The 17987-nt window shown below is 39.5% G+C and overlaps 1 protein-coding gene across 1 annotated transcript in view; it reads right to left on the minus strand.

Annotated features, from left to right (window-relative positions):
• LOC118556518 (gamma-aminobutyric acid type B receptor subunit 2-like) overlaps positions 1 to 17987 on the minus strand; it is a 92946-nt gene that overhangs the window by 69649 nt on the left and 5310 nt on the right. The window contains 3 exon segments of the mRNA XM_036145867.1: positions 11338 to 11460; positions 17159 to 17181; positions 17184 to 17265. Coding sequence (XP_036001760.1) covers positions 11338 to 11460; positions 17159 to 17181; positions 17184 to 17265 — 228 coding nt within the window.

Genomic DNA, 17987 nt, shown 5'->3' on the forward strand with positions numbered 1-17987 from the left:
CCGAGTGGTTGAGCTCCTCACCCTTTCGCCAAGGGAGTGCGGAGGAAGCTCATTTCAGCCTCTTGTATCCGGGATCTCGATCTTTCGGTCAAGACCCAAATTTCATGACCATAGGGGAGGGCAGGAATGTAGAGCGATCCGTAAATTTAGAGCTGAGCTGAAAGGGAACGGATCTCTTCACCACAACAGCAGCATATAGATACCCGTGGCGGCCCCTCACTGATGAGAAAACACCTGACATATTTAAACCCCTCCACTTGAGGCAGGAGGTATTTTTCTACATTTTCCAGCATCATAGCCAGAAAATCCGACGTATTTCCTGTGATAAACACAAAGCAGTACATAATTGTGAAATAAAAGGGTCTTTTTTTAAATGTCTTTTGCAAACAGACAAACATGTGGTGTGCAACTTACTCAGCCCCCCTGAGTCAGTACTTTATTCAATCTATAATTCTTTCTCAGGTCACTCCTGGGTCACTTTAATACCTTCGTACTCCTTCCAGTCAATAGATCCAAGTAGATAAAAAAAATACTTTAAAACTAAATCTACAAGACGTATAAATAATTTAAGGATTAATAATACATAGTAAAACCTCTAGAACCCAACGATCTCGGCTGCAACAAACAAGAGACAGCCCTGTCATCTCCTCATTGCAAAAAGATAATAAAAAGAATACTACAGTGAATCTGAATTGTGAGTCAAACTTTGGCATGCAGCTACAGCGGGATGACATCAGCAACAGGTGAGTGCATTCTTGTGTGCACTCGACCTTCCCCCTCCCTCGCTCTCCTCCTCTCAACCTCAGCGCATACAGGTGGGGGCAGCAGAGGCAGTGAGCTGAGACAAAACCTGCGAGTCTGGTTAAAAATAAGCGGCATAACTATATCTGTGCGCACGTACGCCACAGATGCTCCTCCGTCCCAGCGCACCCAGTCCTACGTGGACGCATCCATTTTTCTCCTCTGGATAAACAAACGTATCGAAGTAGCCCCCCCCACCCCGATCTGTTATTTGTGTCTCATGAATCGACAGTCCTGCTCTCTGCGTCGTAGGTGTCAAGAACCATGGCCGTTGCCATGGTGATGCCACACTGCAATATTCCGTTGCAGCTCAACGGATGCCGATGCTTGCTGCAGCGCCCGAGCTGGGGGAGCGGGGAGGGGGACACACACGAGGAGACACGAGGAGAGACTAGAGTAGCGGGGGGCTGCAGCAGAATCCACCAGAATGCAAATCCCACTTTCTTGACAGTTTGTCCTTCATTGTGCCGTTATCAGTGTCCTAGACTACGATGGAAGACCACGGTTCGACAATGAACACATATCTGTGTGTGTATAACATGCCGGTGCCCAAGTTGGCACGTTTTATTCTTTTTGTGATGTCAAGATGATATTCAAAAACAGAGCCACAGGGATAAAAGTAAACCCCCTGCTCACACGATCGGAGCATGTGTGTACAATTGCTGTATAACATGTGTCTGTACTGACAAGTTTTAATCTGACGGCAGGCAGCGGTCCCATTAACGAATGCTTAATTATTAAAGAGCCACAACACTGATCTACAAGCTTACCGAGCCTAACCGCTCCATCAGCATTCTCGGGACGTTCCAAGAATAATTCCTACCTTGACAAAGCCGTTTGGGAAAGAGAGGCACAAATATGGGGAACTTTCCTCATGCATTTAGGATTTACGTAGAGGCGCGTCAGCAAAGCGCCACGGTCATCATCTTATCCGGTTCAGAGTAAGGCAAATTAAATCTTCAGCGGAATCCAGTGTAATGGAGTTGTATTTCACTGGAAAACACGTCAGCGGCAGGCTTGTCGAGGACAATGTCAAGGTCGCAAGTTATTGTCTGATGAGGCCATGCGGTCTGAAACTGTAATCAAAGCTGCGGGCTTCAATCGCAGCTATACAATAAGACTCAGAGGTCACTGTCCTCTTAAACACTACAATATCCACATGATCCCTGGCCCCTCTTTACTTTTATTTGATAGGGTATTAAAAAAAGTCAAGATTTATAAAGTATTCTTCAATGACCTATCGTCAGCCTCTTCAGTTTCATCTCCTTGTTAGTGACAATGAAAGATGCAAAGGGGAACACTGTAATTGTTCGCACTAATCTTCATAATGGTCTCTGTAGCTTGTGCCTCTGTTGCTTGTTCCTGGGCGTAAATAATGGCATTTTATTTGTTGAGGTTGGTCCAGAATACGTTAAAATGTGTTATAAAATTACAAAGCTTATTATGCTTTATTGCTAGAAGTTAGTACACCTTCAGGTCATTTACAAACAACTGCAGCATAAAGAGCCATTTGTTTGCCTTTAAAACTCCAAGCCGAATAAAAAAAACAAACAAAAAAAAAAAACAGGCTGGATCATCAACAGTTGCTCTAAATCTTTTAATGCAGGGGTGTCAAACATACGGCCCGCGGGCCGGATCCGGCCCGCCGAACAATTTAGTCCGGCCCTGTGGCTAAATGCATTATCATTATAAAAAAATAAATAAATATTTATTTTTTTTTTATTTTTTTTTTTCAGTGTCCTGTCTGGCAATGTGGCAATAAGATGCCACAAAGAGCTCATCAGATTTGACTTTCACAAGTGGACAAGATAAAAGGAAGAGAATGATAAAACAATTATTGAAAAAAACATGTACTTTGTTTAATAGAAAATATGCAGTTTCTATATTTTCCACGAGGGGCGCTGTGTTTTAATTAGCAGATTAAACTTCAGGTGTGGAAAAATTCAAATAATTTCTTAATTTTTATCTGTTTGATGTATTTTGTCATGCAGGACAGTGTTTTTAAGTTAAAAAAAATGTGAATAAATGTTTTTCAACATTGTATAATCACTGTGATCAGTTCTTATGCATAATGCATATTGTTGAAATTGCACATACTTTTCTTAAAAATGCTGAGGTTATTCATAATATATTGTGTAAAAGTGAAATTAACTTAATATAAAAATCAACAAGTCCACATTTATTAGTTCTATTTAATCTTGCAATGAGTTTACTCGTGTGGCCCTCTCCAGATCAGATTAAGCTGTATGCGGCCCCTCAACCAAAATGAGTTTGACACCCCTGTTTTAATGTATTTAGAAATTAGATTAGGATTTTTTTAGTCTGAGACCGATTCAAACTAATGACAATTCCTCCAACCTTTAAGCAAGCTCTCCTGTAAACAACACTCATTGTTTCTGAGTCAGTAAGGGAATATTTCTCTGGAATGACTCAAGCAACAAATGTGCTGCACTATCCCACTGTGTTGCCTCAAAACTACGCACTGATATACCGCAGACCCTCGGGTGAAGGGAGTTCGTGCAGCTTTGTGAACCCATGGTCAATTCCCAACTCACTACAGTGGGAAAATGGGAGTGGGGAGCAGGGCAGATTCTGACAAAGACAGAGAGAGGGAGATAATAAGAAAATAAGGAGGCAAGAAAAGGCTGCAGACGAGGGGAAAGCCACAGGAGAACGCTGGCCTAGTATGACGTTATGGCTTACAAAAAAAAACTGGGGAAACTACTGGTCCTTTCTTTTGCTGCAATTACCATTGGTCACTCAGAGGAAGTATTACTGCTTAGTGATTTTAATAGGTCAGGATGAAGCATTTAAGTGCTTTATCTCAGAAATAACATAAAGATTTATAAAGATAAGTATCACCCATCACCTTTAAATTAATAGTAGGTGTATTTAGGAAACAATAGCTTGAAAACTGAAGTAAAAGGGCCTCTGTAGTGTTTTATTACATAGTTGTTAGTGATGTTATGAAATATATTTTGATTTAAACCATTTACCAAAATTTGCACCTAACCCATAATTTGTGCTCTACTATATAGAATATAGAAGTTGATCTCTAGTAAAGCACAGACGTGGGTAGTAAGTACTTGCATTTACTCTGTGACCTTTACTTGAGTAACTTTTTTGAAAAAAAAAAAAAAAATCTTCTTTTGGGAGTAGTTTTACTGAATTGTACATTTATCTTTTACATGAGTAGTATTGTTATGTACTCTTACGTGAGTAAAATTTCTGGACGTTCTACCCACCACAAGTAAATGTGATGGAGGTCTTTAACGACCTCTAGCACAGTAAAATCTCTACCTGAAAATAAATCCATCGATGAAAGTAATCCTGCAGCAGGAATTTTAAGTCTGGTCTGTCTGGTCGAAATCACATCATCCACTTTCTCCCCCCCAGCAAAAGCCTCGTGAAATTAATGTTTTATAAATTATTACAGGTTGTTCTTGCTGTTGCCGTTGTGTCGTGTCTTTTTCTTGTCTGACTCTTTCGTTTGCTTCCATATGTTTGAGTGACGTTCATCTTAGCTGCCAGCTGTGCGCCTATGATTGACACGTAGCATTAACTAATCAGATTGGATGAAGAATGGCTCAAAGAGTACTGATAGGCCACTTTAAGTGACCAATTACAGAGCAGCATGGAGCCACATGGAAGTGAAAAGTTTCCGAGCACACATACGTCTTTGTCTGGCCAGCGTCCCATTTTATAAGGGAACAGATTTGATAACTTCTTTTTGATATATGTTATATATGAATATATACACCTGCAGCTTGTGTTAAATTGAAACAATTGTCTATATGTCCATTTGTATAATTTTATTCATAAGAGCCACAGATCTACCAGCACATTTTTACTTTATAAGCTTTATTTAAATTCTTGAAAAATACATACTTACCAGCCACCCCTTAAAATTCATCCAATAGGTATATTTAAGGGTATACTTTTGATAAAAAAAAATCTCCTAACCCCTTTTCTCAGGTTGGCAGGGTAATGATATTACTCTCCACTATACATGAATTATATAATGTGATTGATGATAGTTTAAGATTTTTTTTCCCCATAAGATTGTTTTTTTAATAACTTAGTTGAGATTTAGCTTAGTATCTATGATTATCTTGGCATTTTCAAAATTTTATGAGGAATAATGTACTATAGACCTATTGAATTTATTTGAATCTCTTTCAAAACTGGCTTAAATCTGAAAATTGAGTTTAAAACCGTACTTCCTTATCGGCTTTCTTCTAATTAACTCCTCTCCAGGTATTGCGGCTGCCATCTGGTTTGTGGTCCCACCTTGCAGGCCCGCAGGCCCTTAGTGCAGAAGAGCTCCGGGCTGCTTTTCCTCCAGCTCAGCCCCAAGGGCCCTTCACTGCTGCTGCTGGAAGTCTGGCAAGCTGGACAGGCTTGTTGAGAATGTGCCTCAGCGAAGGTATGCAGATGCCCAACCTCAGGGGGAATGCTGATTCTTACACTCAATGGTTTATTGATTCAAAACACCCCCCTGGCTGAGGGCTTAGAGTCAGAGAATACTCCATGAGGACCCTACTGCTCACACTGACAACATTCACAAATGAATATGTTAAGCAAGGCTTTATTTTAGCCCTTTAGGTGGGCTCAGAAGTACACGGGGCAATCAGTACAATGAAAGTGGGGCTTTATTGAGATTTAAACAATTGTGCTTTGACATACATTCAACTAGAACATAAGGAAGCAAAGAGTGCATATTAGTCTGGAAATGTACTAAACATCCCTTCTTCAAAAGATGCCCTAAATAAATCTTTTCATCAGAGACTAAGAGAAAAAAAAGCATGTGACCTGTTTCTTTCAGATAAAGATTATGTACCTCCACACACAATTTATTTTAAAACTGAAAATACAAAGTCTAAACATGGTGCTGTACAGCATGAGACCCCCCTTCTTCCCCCACAGGGTCCTGGCAACGAGCAAGAAAAGCAAGAAAATCCATATAAAATGATCAAAAGAAGTTTTCATTAAAATCCACAAAAGATCCTACCTCTCTTTCTGACCTTTCGATTACCTCTGCTTGGCCCAAAGGTCAATTAGAATCAACCGATGCCATAAATTCTCGAGGTCTCTGGCCTCTTGGGAGGCAGTCAGACATCTTCCGAACTACATACTAATGTCTGAAAGACTTGAGGAGTGACTCACAAAGAAAAAAAGTCTCTCTTTGTGGAATCAAAGGCTGGGGGTCTTTGAAGATAATTCAAAACGTTTTTATTGCTCTAATGTGATATTCTGATCCTAAATATAGTTTCAACAGAAATACAAGGCTTGAAAACAGTCTGTAATAAATAATGTGTGTTCACTTGGTGAATCAAGTTATTGAAATAAGTATATTTTTAATGTTATTCCAAATTATTGGATATGACTGCATAAGAGAAGTTTTAGCTTATCAACATGACCGAAGGGTATAGTGGAGGATCTTTTCCAGCTTTGAGTTTAGGGGATCATCTTATCTATTGGCTGTCTCACATGCCTATCATTGTGACGTCCTCACTCCAGTGAGCTTTTCAGCCGTTCATTGTATGGCCGCTGCTGTCACCGTATACTTTGAAAATGGCTGAGAGTGTATTTGGGAGATTCTTTCACGTGATCCCCCTGAAGAGTGGAAGAGCAAGTAAGATGGTCTTGTGCATGCACAGTAATTCAAAAAGTGACTTGGGGCGTTTCTTTCCTACATTTCCGGAAAAATCGTCCACTCTTTCTTTAAGGTATTTTAAACGTCATTAAGTTCATCGATTTGAACTTTTAAGCCTAAAGAACTGCTGTTTAACTCGAAATGTTAAGAATAAGCCACATCTTACCAGCCAACGTTTACATAAGAGGGAGTGGGGGCCTAGTGTTTAAAACAGCGCACTTGCGCTCTGAGAAGGTTGCAAGTACCCAGTTCGATCCCCAGTGCCTGCACTCTGGGTCCCTGAGCAAGACCTTAACCCCAGATTGCTCCCCGGGCGCTGCACTGTGGCAGCCCACTGCTCCCCAAGGGGATGGGTTAAAGCAGAGAACACATTTCGTTCTAATGTATGTTTCAATGACAATAAAAGATAATTATTATAAACATATTAAAGCTATAGTTGGTAATCCTGTTAAGAAAACACTTTTTGTTATACCGGGTAAAATCGACCCGACAGTTATGAATAAATTATTTATTTATTCAGCAAAAGGAGGTTAAAAATTAGATCTCTGTGAGAGCTCCAAGCCTGTAAAAACTTTGACCAATCCGATTGGTCAGAATTTTGTTCCTCCTCTCACCCCCCTCTCTTCCTCAAGTACCGGGGATTTCGCCTTATCTATTGGTTGTCCCACATGCCAATCATTCTGACGTGCTCACGTAACGCCAGTGTGCGTGCATGTTGCTTGTTTGTTTTCACTTGCTGGTTGCCCATGCGTACTTCCAGTGTTTATGTATCCGGTTAGCTTCAGCATTAGCCAGCCGTTGTATCTCAACTGCTCTCTCTGTATACTTTGAAAATGTCTGAGAGTCACAAAAAGCAAACTGCATGCAAGTTTATGAGAAGAAGAGGAATGCTTCAGTAGAAAGAAATAAGATCAGAGTGGAGTCGGGAGATTTTTTTTCACGCAATCCCCCTGAGGAACGGACGATCAGGTAAGACGGTCTTGCACATGTGCAGTTATTCAAAAAAGGACATGGTGAAAATCACAGCCTCTACCTTTGAGTCAAGAAAAGCTTGATAAATTAGGCACCAGCTGAGATCTGTGTGTGGGTCACATAATAGTTCCATGTTAACGGCCTAAACAGGTTGGACTCTTCCATTAGCATCCACATGTTTGAGTGACATTAGCCCTCAACTGTCCCACAATGTCCGTGTGACACGCATTTCCCTGACCACACACGCCACACATGGCATTCCTCACACAAAAAACTAACAAAGCCCATCTGGGCTGCGGATGATCCGTTCACAGCGCTGTCCATTCAGAGCTCAGTCTAAAGCCCGCCTTCTGCGGAGCCGTTTCAGTTTCTTTCACAGCTTGAGGTCCTCAGTAATTCCTGCTGCAGTTCGTGTTAACAGAGCAGCAGGAAGAGCAATCAGAGTCATAAATAATTTTGGTCTTAACTTTATTCAGCAATTATTTGTACATTTGGGGTCTGTTTCATTTGATCCATTCAAGTGGGTCTATCTAGAAACAAAATGTTTTACAAGAATAAAGCAGACAGCTGGAATAGACTCAACGCGAGAATGTTGCTGGCACAGAATTTCTGGGGATGAACGACTATAAGAGCAAATTGTATTTTTGTCATAAAATCTGGAAAGGACCACAGAGCCGTTCACTTGTTTAGAAGGTGGAAAAAAAGAGCGTAAATGTTGTGAATGGAGTTTAAACAGACATGATTCTCCTCATATGGGCAGTCTTGCTATGTTGAAACAATAACAGGGGAGTGTCATGGTTTAGTTTTGGTCTGGCTTTTTTTCCTGTCATTTTTCAGTTCCTCCTCTCACTCAGCTCACCACTCCCTCAGCAATCAGTCACACCTGTTAGGCATTAATTAGTCAGAACTCACTCCACCTGCCAGCCTCCCTAAGTCTTTGTTGCCTGGATCTCCTGCTGCCCCTGTACTCCAGCGGCCCTGCGCTCCCTAGAACTGTCTCGCTTTGCTTCTCTGGATAACTGCAGCCCTACATCTCCAAGAACTCTCTCCGGTCAGTCAGCTCCTGCTTTCATCTACACCCCAGTTCCAGTCCAGTCCTGCCTCTCTGGTTTTCTCATCCACTACTCATCTTTCTTTCAATAAACTCTCAGTAAATAGCTCCGTGTGTGTGTTGTTCATTCTGTGTTCATCAAAGAGAAATCATGACAGGGAGATTTTTTTTCCTTCTGTTTTTACCCACTAACCAAACAATAACGTGTCGACACTCCTCTTTCACTTTTCAACAAAAGTTAAACCTCTACCTTCATGACTAGTCGGTTAAAAATTAAATGGAGTTGACTAGATCCGCTCTTTCTGCGTCGCTCCCGATGCAGGGGGTACAAATGACAGCAAAACAATTGTTGTCAATTCCTCAGCAAGGAAAGTCGCTGTTGGATGTCCTAATAGATGCTAAATGACGTCATCATGTAATTTGCACATTTGTTCATGTGCTTGTGATCCAGGTTGTAGGAAATTGAAGCTTTTGGCAAGATAAAATTGTGATTAAAAACACTAAATATTTTTGGAACTACAAATGACAAACTATCAAATAATTAATCATTTTTACACATTGCCTGAATCCACACATACATCAAATTTGACCAAAAAGACAGTTATTCAAGGCACACAATGAATGAGGTGAATAAGGGATTCAAGCTGTGCGTGAATCAAATTCAGAGAATTATTTTAGTGCAACAGTTTCAGAGAAAAAAAAAGGATTAGATTAAAAACTATATTTACATTATATTTATATCCAGCTTTGTAATCTAAGGAGGAATCATCGCATTATACATTTTGTATATTAAAATGGAGTGGAGTGGGTCTACGCTCTGCTCTTTATGCTCTGATTGCAAGCGCAGGGCTTTTGGGACGAGGCAACTGCAGTGTGTGTGTGTGTGTGTGTGTGTGTGTGTGTGTGTGTGTGTGTGTGTGTGTGTGTGTGTGTGTGTGTATGTGTGTGTGTGTGTGTGTGTGTGACAAATAGACAGCGCTCACTCACGGCGGTGCTTGCTGCCACCTCAAGACAGTAACTGCAGACTGATTGGTGCTTTCACATGGAGTCACCAATAACACAGAAAATAGTCGCTAGATTTGTCGCTACTCGTTTACAAAGAAAAGTCGTTAGAGGGCTCTGAAAAGTCGTTAAATATAGCAACAAGGTGGCTAAGTTGGTAACACTGAGCGAAACGTATTATGAATTGCATGAGAAATGACACAAAAAGTTCTGATTGGCCACACTCTGCGCCTGAGGAGAATCTTTCAGTAACCAATTGGAGATCCGCATAAGGAAGCCAAAGTTTCTAATCATACATACACCCTCATCTGTCAGGTGTCCCACGGCATTAAAAACCTACACACAAAAACTTAAATAAACCCAGAATGGAATGGGAATGCTGAATTTTTTTTTAAATCAGACACATTTTATTTTTTTTAGTTTATGTTTACAGTGTCTACACTGTTTTCCTGCAATTTTGATGCGGGTGGTGCCTGCGTGCCCCCTATTGAGAAGCTTCTGAACTAAATGACAGAGACCCCATTCTGTAAAATATACATGTAATTAACTTTTTTCCTGAAGTAGTTGCAGGATTTAACAGAGTAACCGTAAAGCCGGTGGTGTTCTTGCCCTAAGACATTTTACATTTTACTGCTTCTTGCTCTGCATTCATAGAAACATGAAAGCAATATCACCTTCCAGTTTCCACTAAACTGAGACAGAAATTGATGTACATCAATAATACACAAACTGTTTTATCTCTTTCTATTGATTCAGTATTTAAGGGGATTAAACTTTTTTTTCCATATATTGGTATATATTGGAAATGTGATCAATTTATCTAAATTATTTACAAAGCCTCCTATCAATTACATTCAGCTTTTCAAATCACATCTAACAACAAATGATATACATTTGGCTTAATCTGGAATCCTTTTATTTCTTCACCAAGGCTGAAGAGAAACAAATCAATTTTAAAATGAGCCAAGGTCCATCTCTGTTAAAACCTTTACAGAAATCCATAATATTTCAAGTAATTATAAATTATTGCAAATAAAAGTCTGAAAAAAATTCAGAAGTAATGATTTGTCTTTCTCTGACATAAAAAAAGTAATTTAATGTGAGTTGGTATTCCTTCCATGCCTTAACAAACCTAAATTAAACACAGATTATCCCATTGCATCTACTCTTTGGAATTAATCTGTGCGACTCTCTTTGCTTAAGGCGTATAATTTTTTCGGGTAGCAACTTAGAAATGATGAGTTCCACAATATCTATAAATTGTGCACATTTGCCTCTGGCAGTAAAACTATAATGCCTTCAACAAAAAAAATAACACTCCAGTCAATTTTCCTTTAGCATATGCGGCTGAAAATATTCCCTTATCATTTCATCCAGTCTTAAAACGCAGCCTGAGGTTTACTCCTCAAAAAATGCTAATTCATCACATAGTCGTTTGTTAATATTTCATTGAATATTACATGTCATCAATTTCTAAAATCAATACTGCCATATTTTTTTTTTCCATGGAAGAGTGTTAGCAGTGTTAATGTCACTACAACACCCAACAACCTTTCCGCCAGAATGAATGCATTGCTAATTGCCTGTTTTCCAATGGCCCTTGCCAACGTCTCCCATTGAATCTGGCAAACATCCGGGAATGGAATGAGCACAGAAGGCAGCAATGGCTCACATCCTGACCCAAAAATAACAACAACCACAACTAAAAAACAGATGCTCTCGCTGAAGTATAATGAATTTCCCGTCCTCGAAATAGCTCAGTGTTGCTCACTCGGACTTTCATTGCCGAGTAAAGCCCTGTCAGATTGGCCCAAAAAGATCGGAGGAAGAGAAAGACGATTAAATGCACTCTGACCTCCAAGCTGTATTCCTCCACGGTCCTCTTGAGAGGGTCCACGATCTGCCAGCAGATGAGGATGCATAGGTCGATAAGCAGCATCCCGCCGACGATTATCAACAGTTTCTGGTCCTTTATGATCTGTAAAGGAAGAAGGAATTATTGTATTAGTGAACATCTGCTCATTTAATGGAGTAACATCCATGTCATAAAGGCATGTGAAACAACACTCTGTATCTAGCTTATTTATTGAGCGCTATCTTCTTTTGAAATATTTAAGGACGTATTTTCTAGCCTCACTTGTGTAAAAGCAAAAAAAATCGGACACTTCCAGTAGACCTATTGGTCGATAACCAATAAGAAGTTCTATCTCCAAGCCAGATTTTGTTGCCTAAAAAGGGGACCAATGCTGAGGCAGTGCTGCTCACAACTAAAGCTCCTCTTTTGTACTCTGAACTTTGGAAGGATGAAAGCCATAACCTGTTTGTGATCTTCATTTATAATAGCATTTGACTGACTGAAACCGTGAATCAAAAGAAAGGTCAGGAGAAGACAGGGTCAGGATCTGTTTGGAAAGCATCATATAGTCTAGATGCAGCTCGCACAGGTGTCCCATTCCCCGGCGGGCTCAGAACGCGGGACATGAGGGGAGTGTCTTTTGATCTGCTGCCTTTTGATGATGCAAGGACTGAGCAAATGTGGCCACAGCGAAACGAATATTGATAGCCCTTGGTGGGATTTGCAGCTCCTCCATTAGGTATGTCCGATTCATTGCAGGAAGTCGCGTATTGAACATCCATCAGCCATGAGGAATTGTGTGGACCAAAGGAAAATTATAAATGTGTGCAATAGAGTGCTGTCTGAATAAAAGAATTTTATTTGGATTGTTTTGAGTAGAAAGCGTTTATTTGTTCATATGTAATTGCTGCAGGGTCATCTCACACTTAAACAATTAAAAAAGGATCTGTCAAGTAGAGTACATTTATTTATTTAAAGGTATATTGCAGAAATAATTGGTTTATGTTGTCATTAATTCCAAGAAGGTCCTGAAGTTCTTTGGAAGAGGAATTAACCCACTGCATCACGGATCTTCCACCATGCGTTGCCACACGGGCCTTTTTCTGCCTATTCTTTCTTTGCTTTACTCCAGAACCACTTAAAAAAAAAAAATTCCCCAAAAAAGTTTATTCTCTGATAAACAGCTATTTCTTTTGTGATGTCCCTCTCAAACAATTGATAAATCTAACTGGAGATATTATATATTGCTGCTGTTTCCTAAAATGTTGTTTGGAGAATTTTTAACTCACTTAACATCCGCCTCTCTGAACTAGCAAGATAAACATTGATTCTTCCATTAAATTCTGAAGCTTAGCAAAGCCTCTGTGTCAGGAAGAACTTCAAAATGGTAAAGCATAATTTACAAAATGCTACAGATACATGTAATGTATAGGATTAATTAAGACTACCAATAATTGCTACAACACTGGCAGTTACAAACGACAACAAAAAATCTTCGACATGGTTCCGCCCCTTACTTAATGAAATTTAATTTTTGCCTTTTAATTACATTTTTTTGTTTTAAATTGTGCTTCTTTAATAAAAAAGATATTTGTTTTAATTTGTTTTAAGGCTTTTTACCTGTTTTCTCCGGGGGTTCCTAAAAACATGGCAAGCTCTGTGTATTACAGACATAAAAAGGTTTAAAATTCTCATTTAACACCAAAACGTGTAAGCACCTAAAAAGATTAAATAAATTTTCCAAAATCTTTTGAGATTCTGATTAAAAAATACCTGTTATGAGGAATTTGGGAAAACTATACAGACAATTTTACAAGGATATTTGCTCAACTTTGATGTGTTATATTGCCAAACGACACATATGGGATTTCTCTAAATTTACTCTAAATAATTGTCACCTGTTACTGCCATTCAAACATACCATTGCATTGCGCAGATTTTCTCAAGGATCCAACTGTATTTTAGAAAAACTTCAACACAAACAAATAAATGAATAACATCATGGAATGTGCACACAGCCTTAACATGATTAAAAGGGAATATGTTTTTTTTCCTCTTTACTTTCTAAAGAAACAACATTTTATCTACTGACTCTGGGTGTCATGATTTAATTTTTTGTCTGCTTTGTGTTAGAGTAATTAGTTTCCACTCTCCTTAGCCAACGGGTGACTGACTCTCCGTCAGTCACCCGTCTCCAATCAGTGAGCCCAGATCAGCTCCACCTGCTGCCAGTAATTACTGTCAACTGCGCTCACCTGTTCACCTGTTCACCTGCCTACATATACCTGCCTCAGTCGTCCACTCACTGCTAGAATGTCTCATCTCATCTTGTCAAAAAAAAAAAGTATCACTACTAATCAAATATAAGCAAGAAAGTAGATATATTATTTAAAGTTGTGTACATTTACTTTATTCAAGATATCTTTATTTACAAGCCCAGATAACTCCCTCTATCCACCCCTCCAGCTTCTTCTGTGTCATAGCGTCAGAGAGCCCATCTTAATATTGTGTGCTACTCATAATTTCACAACGCTTCCTGTCAACAATAAAAATTAAATGTTAAAAACCACTTATGCATGCTCTAAAATACTTGCTCTTCCTATTCCCAATCTGCCTGTCCTCATTAACCCTTTTATAACCCACAAAGCCCTACTGATCAGTCACAACTGTCGCGATCCTCTACATTTACATTCCACACTCCTCCCCTCCGGTTGTAGATCGATGCAGATATTCTTTTAATACATCTTGTCGTGGAATAAGCTTTCTCCCCTCCACCATCACAGCTCTCACTACGTTAATAATGTCTTGAAACTGATCATAGCAACTACCAATTTGCCAATGTTTACCTTCTCCCCCTTGACTGTACCGACAAAGGCAAATTTCCCTTTGGACAAATAATAAAGTATGAATCTAATGTTCTGCTAGACAAATATTTCTGTTTTTGCTTTATTCTGTGTATTAAAGTCTAACTTATTTGAGCAAGAGTGGAAATAATTGTTGCTTTTCTGTTTTAAATAAAAGCAATAAGATCATGTCTGACATTTAGGATTTTAATTTACGTGTTAATACCTGCGAAAACTTGGCATCTTTGCTTCAGGTTTTCTCACCCTGACAATCTAATACTGGCCCACATGGCAGGGGGATTCTGGGCAGATTTTTAAATCTGTGCTGCATGTCAAGTTTTGTTTAGAGAAGAGGGACAAGTCACCGTCTTTGAGCTTTTTAAGGAACTGAAGATGTGCTGACTGCAGCCTACCAAGCAGAGCCTTTATCAAACTCACCCTCGAATTACAATCTCTTCCATGCTACAGAAAAAAAAAACCATGAAGGAAAAACAATAAGAAAGGGTTGAGTACTGATGGCTAACACTTGTGTCTGTCCATTCACTGACAGCAGTGGGCACCAACAGCAACTATCAGTCTGAGGAAGCCAAAACACCTGCACTTAATCAATGTGGATGAAGTGGAACGTGTGTGTGTGTGTGTGTGTGTGTGTGTGTGTGTGTGTGTGTGTGTGTGTGTGTGTGTGTGTGTGTGTGTCCTGCACACAAACCCCGAAACTAAAGAGCTTATATCTTGAACGTTAAGAGCTAAACTATGCAGCAGGGGGTGAATGTTGCCTTAAAGGAAACATTTGTTTTGTCTTTGTTAGCAAGGGAGAGAAGGTGAGAGAAGGTAAAGTGAGCTGAAATAATTGGCAATGAAATGTCAGAGCAACACTAAGTTCAAAGAGGCAAAACAGCTCTGTTTACTGAAAATATATATATATATGAAAGAAAAAAAAACACCACGCGTGAAATAAATACAAAAGGTCAGGTTCAGAGCGATGAAATAGCTTTGAAAAGCTATCTTTAGTAAAACATCAATAGTCTTTTAACCTCTTTTTATTCATTATCCGTTCCCGGTCTCCGGCTTTCCGTTTCCTCTTCAGCGGTCCCCGCCCTACTTTCTGTGCATTGAGGCCAGATTGCTTGCTTGTTCCTTACACTGTCCTGCCTTGCTTCCCTCCTTCTGTCAGTCCACTATCCCTTCTGCTGCTCTATTTTTCTACATCCTTCTTACCTGCTCTACTCATTCAGTCACCCCTTCCCGCTCTCTTTCTTTGCCAGGCCCGCCCACTTGTCCAATAATATGAACAGTTTTGAGCAAGAAAGAGAAGTAGACTGGAGAGGGGAGCAGCTATAATACAAAAGACCATGAAAACTTGCAGCACAGAGAGGAGAGAGAGCAGCTCAGTTTATGTACTGAAACAGATCGGACCAAAGTTTCAAAGGCAATACGTCTATATCTTAATTTTCAAGAGACATTTTTTAAAAGCAGGTGTGCAGCCACCAGGATTCATACTTTTTTTGCTCTTTGATTCAAGTCTGGGGACGATCAGCCACACAGGCAGTGATGAGATGTTTATATCCTGGAAATGAAAATGCTTATGGCTAAATGAAGATTTAATTAGCTAGTTTGGTGTTTAAAATAGATGTTTAGGGCAAGATTTAACCATCAGAACCTAATATGTATTCTGACATACTGCATTTCCAAAACCACTAATGACAAAAATGCAGGGAGACATGCGCGTTAGTTGGTAGCCACAAATGCAAGAAATGATACATAAAAATTAAAAACCAAAGACATTTTACATTTTTTAAGGTTTGACAACATTCAAGTTCTGGGTGGCGGATTACACATAAGCTGCAGTCAAATCCAATTAAGTGACTTAAGGCTAGCAAGCTTTCTGTAAACAGCAGCTTAATGACACGATAAATACGCAATTACAGACCACGAACTGTCTTTGAAATCATCATTGTCCTTTTTGTGGCTTACTGTAAAGCTGCTTGCCAGAAACTTGTAGCACTTTCATGACCCAGATTAAATTCAGGGTTCACGGTGGTTCAAGTCATTGCTTAGTTATATTTTGATGCTTAAAATGTGCTGTATTTCCTTTGCCTTAAATAAGAGCTCTCCATAGTTCAGGAGAAACAGGAAACATGCCAAACACTACAACCATCACGGGAGAGGAATTGGAGTTGGTGGGAGAAATAATGATAGCTCCCTGTTCAGCAAAACAACAGAGTAAACTGGAGAGGCGACAGCGGAGCTGAGTCTGAGAAGGGACTGAACAGTCTGTGCCTCTTCAGAAGGCTTAGGCCCTTCAGTGTTTGCAGCAGTGATGCTGCAGATCTTCTATATAAAGCTGTTGTCGAAGAAAGCGATCTCTTCTGCAATCATTGATGGTTAGCAACATCAGAGCCGTTGACTTTAAAAAAAAAATGATGAATCAAGCTGATCAAGAAGGCTGGCTCTGTCATGTGGACTGTATTGGCTCTGATTGTACAAAAATGTTTATTTCATAAAATGAAGGACTTTACAGTCAAAACTGTCTGTCCTCCTCATGGGATCCAGTCAAAGGCTTCTGCAGATCCACTCTAATGCTGACCCTGAGAGGAGATCCTTACAGCCTCCATCACAATCTACAATGACTCTTGGGTGTTACAAGATTTAATTTCCTATTTGATTATATAAATATTCTGGAATTTAATTGAACTACCAGCAAGATTGAGGAAGTTGCAGTAAACTGGTTTGTTTTGGTGGTTATTCAGGAGGATCGAGCTGTATTTTCCCCTAAGTAGTTTGCAGATTGTCTAAATTTTTTTTCCCTGTCGGCTTCATAATCATACACTTAGGCACATGTCCCTTAAAAAGACACGAGTCCCTTTAAGGTCAGGACCAAGCACTATCTATATAAATATTCTCTCTCCTTTTTATACGGTGTATGTAACTATCTAGAAGCCCACGCATTTTATTGAATAAGTTAATGTTTTCCTTACCTTTTTCTTCATCTTCACATTTTGAAGATGGCGTGTACCCTCCACGTCTTGGCAAACATGGCGCCAAAAGCTGTTGTGTATCCAACAATGAGGATCCATGTCCGAACCTGTCAGAACAACAACATACAGTCATGACATGTCATGAAGGGCCAATCAAAGCTCAAACCAGCATCTGATCTGACAGCTATGTGAAGTTAAATTTGTTCAAAACAGGGTTGCGAGGCGTTCTAAAAATAAGACGCTGTCAAATTTATTTTTTACTTCCAAGAGCTCTAGTGGAGCATCCTTAGCACTGGGGCTGTCAGACTTCTGAGATCATTTTATCTTTCCTAAAAGTAGAAAACAAAATGTGGACCTCTTAAGTTTTGGCACAACACATAAAGATGAGTTTAAAAAGCTTGAAAGTTCAATATAATCTAAAGACCCCCTAAAATAGCTGCACAATCGTAAATCAATAGACAGTTGTGTACTTCAGTGTTACAAGCTGCTTATGCACCTACAATGGTTCTCAAATGTGCCTGGCTTTTGAGATGTTAAAAACTGAGACTTTGATCGACTTTGAAAACATTTTACAGTTTTCCCACATATCCCGTGCAATGCAAGTGTAAAACAAAGAAATAGTAAAGGAAAAAAATAAAATCTGAAGGCCAAAATAACCTGGTTGAATAAAGTACCCATATCCTCAAACTAATGCTTTGTGAAAAGAAATTGATTCAATCAGTATTCTCAGTTTCATTTGAGGCTTCATTTGCAGTGCATTTGAGGGATTTCAAAGTTCAGCTGTGTTATTGGGATTGTCCTGACCTTTCCGCATTTGCATGTCTGAGAT

Source organism: Fundulus heteroclitus, chromosome 13, assembly GCF_011125445.2.
Source record: "Fundulus heteroclitus isolate FHET01 chromosome 13, MU-UCD_Fhet_4.1, whole genome shotgun sequence".
Taxonomy (NCBI): Eukaryota; Metazoa; Chordata; class Actinopteri; order Cyprinodontiformes; family Fundulidae; genus Fundulus; species Fundulus heteroclitus.